Genomic DNA, 5,158 nt, shown 5'->3' with positions numbered 1-5,158 from the left:
TGTAATATATAAGTTATTTGAGTAACTAAATTTAACCAAATTAATTTAATAACTAAATATTTTAGTTAAAGAAAAAAAGAGATATAAGAGAAAGAAAATAATTTTAGTTAGACTTAATTATAAAAATAAATTATATACTTAATATTTTTTTAAGTTATATTGTAGTTTTAGTCTATTCCTTTACAGTTAACCTAGCTGATATTTACATGTTATGGTCATTTGTGCAAACTTGTAATAGTAATAATCACCATGAATCTTACTATAATTGCTTTTGCATATTTTAGGCTGTACATAAACGTCATACACAACTACACATTTATTGCACAATTTTGTTATGCTGTTAGGCTGCATTAGAGAGAGATAAGGACTAAATTAAATTTTTGTATTGTGCTTAATGTAAAATATGCTAGACTGAACTATATTTCAATATCATATTTAATTTAAAATAAATATCGCGACTGAGAGGTAAATTTAAAATTTGAAAAATTAAATAAGAATATTTTTAAAAAGAAATGTTACAAAAATTTTAATTTCCATCCCTAAAAATTTCTGACACAATCCCTCTCCCAGTCCCAACTTTCAAACGCTACCTTATAGTCATCTAACATCTTGTTTGGAAGATCATCCCCAAAATTTTACCGTCATATTTTAAAGCAGAACTCTATATCTTAACATTGATTAACTTAGACCGTCTTCAAACTTCTCATAAGCACATATTTCATCTGAGCCTGTTCATGACACCACAATATTTGCCCATCCTTATGTTCCATGACAGGGCTTGACTTGTCACCAGAAAATAAAATGAAAAACAAAATAAAATTAAGCTAATAGTAACACATGAATCTTACCAATTGATTATTAACCATATGGTACATGAAAAACAAAAAATATAAGCTGCTGCTGCAACCAAAAAGGGAGAATTTAGCGTCTCCCAGATGCCACCGATTCGGCAGAAAAGAGATACTTTACTCGGGAAAGAACTGAATCATGTGCAGGGTCATAAGGATGGTCTTTGGAAGGGATTTCCAGAATTGCAGGAACAGGCTTATTATAACTGTCAACCAGAAACCTTATCATATTTGCAACCTGCACAGTGAAAAAGTGTTAGATCTTCCCAGTGTGATCAAAATGGAGAAATAAAAGGGGCGGAAAAAAAAAGGCTAGTCATAAGTCATAACCCAAGCTCGTAAGCAAAATTCAAGTGATTAAGGCGGCCAAACAATGAGCAAATGGCATTGAATACATTTTGACTCTCACATAGAATAATGGTTGAATGAAATTAAAATGGAGCCAACAATAACAGTTAACTGTGCGAAACCAGGTTAATTAGGTATTTAAACCCAGAAGACTTCTGAAAAGCAGGAAAACGGCATAGATAGTGCCACTTTGGTCAGCTGAATAAAAAGTACCATGATGCATTATTCATTGGGAAAATTGTTCAACCAAAAGCTCGTGCGTAAGTTTTGAAAACCTGCTGCAATGCATAAAATATAGGATTTCTCATGAAAGAAGATATGACTTACATATTGGCTAATCAGCACAATTGCAATATCCTCCCTTGTTGTGAATTCTTTGAATGCATCCTCAATTTGTTTGACAGTTGTTTCTGGAAACGAACCAAAGTGGCGAAACATAAACTTGGGTAAAATCAACTTGATTTAAAATTGATCATAAAGAAAGCAGGAAACTAATGCTTAAGCCCCCCCCCCCCCCCCCCCCAAAAAAAAAACACACACAAAAAAAAGACACACAACAAAACCTGAAAAAAGAAAAAAAGGTTTGATGCTTTCTTCTGTATTTTCTTCCTAATCTAGTTACAGGATATCTCCTACTAGTTAAATTGTACATAGTGAAGTGATTTTCTATCAATAAAATTATTCTAAATAAGAGTTTATAAGAAGATAGGCTTTGCTTTTTTTATTAAGGATTTAAGGAAGAAATTCATCTAGCTGAACACAAGCATAATACAAGATAGTGGACAAGACTTCCTCTATACAAGGGGCAAGGGCAAAATAATTAAAAGTGTTATCTACAAAGCATAGCTTTCCAACTTCTCAAAGTGTCTCAGAGGGAAAGTCCTTTACAGAGATCATGAACTTTACACAAGCTGTATTTTATATGGTATCTATATATTAGAATCTAGAGTTAGTTAAACAGGTAGGAAGTCACTTCACCATGCACAAAGAACAACGTAAAATATAGTTCGATCACATACTTGAATCCACAATGAGATAATTTGTCTTTCTACGGATGTCAACGTTTCCCACTCCAGCCAACAGAAATCCAACAACAGTATCCTGTGTAAAATGTATTAGCCACCATAAACATGCAGGTTTCATAGAAGGGGGAGAAAATAAGCTTAAATATTAAAATACAATTTGACCCCTTCACACATCTTATGGCTTGTTTCCTCATATACACTAGCACCTTCAATCCACTGATTTTTTAATCAGTCTGAAGTCTGAACCATTCAACCAAGTCATATGCCTAACCATTCAACCATTCTTATACCTTTTGTTGTTCTATACCAGGAACAACATATTTTGTTATTTAATTTGCAGCGGTGCAAAATCATTTTATACAAATAGCAAAAAAGATCTCAAAAATATCGTGGAAACTCTTGTTGCAGACCTATAAACATATAATCAGGGTGATGACACTTAGAGAAAGACAACTAGAAAAACCCATCTTTGTTCTATCAATCCGCGTGAATGGGCCCTAATATACACATTTACTTCAATTGCTAACTTTTAGGCAATATGATCAGAATTCACAAGAAAACATGTATATGACATAAATTAGTCAGCATTCATGTTATTTAGAGATGAGAACGTTGAAGTTCACACACAGGCATACTATTTTCTCAGTTACAACTTGCAAACTGAAATAAGAAGTTAGAGGAAGTGAATTCTATGTGTCAGCCAATAGGCTCGATAGCTATTTCAACCTTCACAACAGAAAATTTAATAATGTTTAGGAGAAATCTAAAAGGCCTGCAACTTGAACAAGAACATAGCAGTTGTTATAAGGAAGAATGCGAGGCATTGCTACACTTTTACCTCATCTGCAATCATGGCAATAAGAGCTGAGTTTTTTGTAGGAATTTGAGCTCTGTTAGCCATTGGGGCCTGAAGATTACAAACACGAAAAGATGGAGATACTGTCAAATAGCAATAGTTTATTAGACACAGAGTACTTAGTATTGAACAATAACATGCAATTCATTCATAAAACATGTTATGCATAACAATATCATATTATACGATCATCACTGTGAGCCAATTTGGCATGCCTTTAAAACTTGGATGGAATCTTCAACAATAGTTTTTTCATATAGATTAAAAATCCTCAATGTATTTTGTAATTCTCAGTCAATCAGTGCTTTTGAACTGACAACAACAACAACAGATCTTACACGTGAGACATTTTGATCCCTAACTAGGTCATTTTTCTCTCAATAACAAACAGGGAAGCCAAAATAAATATGATCTATAATAAACTGAGAAACAGAATGCGAAGTGAAGAACCCTAAACGAAATATTGTGGAAGATCGAAGCACAACCAGCAATCCAGCATCAACATCAGAATAACTACACCGCAAAAAAACTTCAGCTCAGAACAAAGGAAAATTAGAACGAACCAGATCGGAAGGCCGGTAACTGGACGGTTGATGCGACAGAAAAGTTGAGAGGCGTACGGCGGCGCAAGGCCAACAGCAACGGTTGGCGACGGAGGTAGGAAGGTGCGCGGGTGGTATGGAGCAACGATTAATGCGCTATTCCGATAATGGCCTCTCTTTCTCCAAGATGATCAGTCCAAATTATGCATGTCAATTTGGTTTTTGAAATTTTTAACTTCTATTATTTTTTGGAGTTTAATGTTGATGTATGCCAGTTTAGCGAGGGCCAATTTTTTTTTATATGAAAAAAAATTGTGTATAATTCATCATCATAAATCATTGGTGTGTTTTTCTTGAATATAGATTAATTTTTTTTTAATTTTGAATAACAAATCAGACCCTCAGATTTAGGGGAGTAGAGAAATCTGAGGATCAGATTTCATAGGGTTACAAATCTGATTTGTATTTTTTTTTATTTTAAACCACAAATATGACCCACAGATTTGTGGTTATAAAAAAAAAAAGAAAACATCACAAATTTGACCTTTAGATTTGTGGTATCCATATTAAAAAAAACACACAAAATTTCCATCTTATTTAAAAATACAACCTTCTACCCCATATTAAAAATACAAAGCGCAAGAGCTTTCTAATTTCCTTTATTATTGAGACATATATGATGGATTTTTTATTTTCATAAATAAAATAAATATAAAAAATATAAATAGAAGATTCTAGTATTAATATTTACCATTATAATTATTTTATTATAATAATAAAAATAATTAATATATTTACTAGTATTATATATATTTCAGCTTAAAACTAGAAAAGATATAGAAAGAGAAGGAATTTTTATTTGTTATTGTAGTGTATGTATGTACAATTATGTTTACATTTTCAAATCTCTTTAATGTAATTCATTTTTGAAAATGTGTGAGCCGTCCATAATGAATGTCTACATCATAATCTTTATCATAATACTCCTTTTTGGATAACCATTTAGAATTATGCCTCGCTAAAATTTTATTAAAGAAAAATCCAATGAAAAAAATTTTAGTAAAAGAAAAATAGTATAAAATTCTTTGTGATGGGGACTGCCTCATTAAAAACTTTGTCAAGAAAAATATAATGGGAAAAAACCTGACAAAGAAAAAAAAAAGTACAATTTTCCCCTCTTGTCGATATCATTTAATGTCTCAAAATCGACGCATCCCAATCTCATGTACCAATCTTTCAACGGAGGATTTTGGGAGTGACTTTGTGAATAAATCTGCCAGATTGTCACTTGAATGGATCTATTGGACATCAATTGTCCCTTGATTTTGAAGATCATGAGTGAAGAAGAATTTGGGAGAAATATGTTTTGTTCTATCACCTTTAATGTATCCACCTTTAAATTGAGCAATGCATGCTGTATTATCTTCAAATAGGACCGTTGGAGTTATCTTATAGTCAATTAGTCCACATGATGACAGAATATATTGAATCAAACTCTTGAGCCAAAAACACCCGCGACGTGCTTCATGTATCGCTAGT

General features: G+C 32.3%; 1 protein-coding gene across 2 annotated transcripts; it reads right to left on the bottom strand.

The window, feature by feature from the left end:
* Positions 1-646: 646 nt before the first annotated feature.
* LOC112792449 (V-type proton ATPase subunit F) lies at positions 647-3,952 on the bottom strand. 2 transcript variants are annotated; one of them, XM_025835691.2, is made up of 5 exons: positions 3,641-3,952; positions 3,060-3,128; positions 2,216-2,297; positions 1,524-1,606; positions 647-1,086 (listed from the first exon to the last, which is right to left on the bottom strand). In XM_025835691.2, the coding sequence occupies exons 2-5, from the start codon at positions 3,120-3,122 to the stop codon at positions 922-924; spliced, it is 393 nt and encodes a 130-aa protein (XP_025691476.1). In that variant the 5' UTR covers positions 3,123-3,128; positions 3,641-3,952; the 3' UTR covers positions 647-921. The 2 variants fall into 2 exon arrangements, with proteins under 2 accessions (XP_025691476.1, XP_025691477.1); XM_025835692.2 differs by having other exon boundaries at positions 3,060-3,160; positions 3,641-3,907.
* Between the last annotated feature and the right edge of the window lie 1,206 nt (positions 3,953-5,158).

The sequence above is a fragment of the Arachis hypogaea genome, chromosome 13, assembly GCF_003086295.3.
Source record: "Arachis hypogaea cultivar Tifrunner chromosome 13, arahy.Tifrunner.gnm2.J5K5, whole genome shotgun sequence".
Classification (NCBI taxonomy): Eukaryota; Viridiplantae; Streptophyta; class Magnoliopsida; order Fabales; family Fabaceae; genus Arachis; species Arachis hypogaea.
This window is presented reverse-complemented; position numbering and strand designations above follow the sequence as displayed.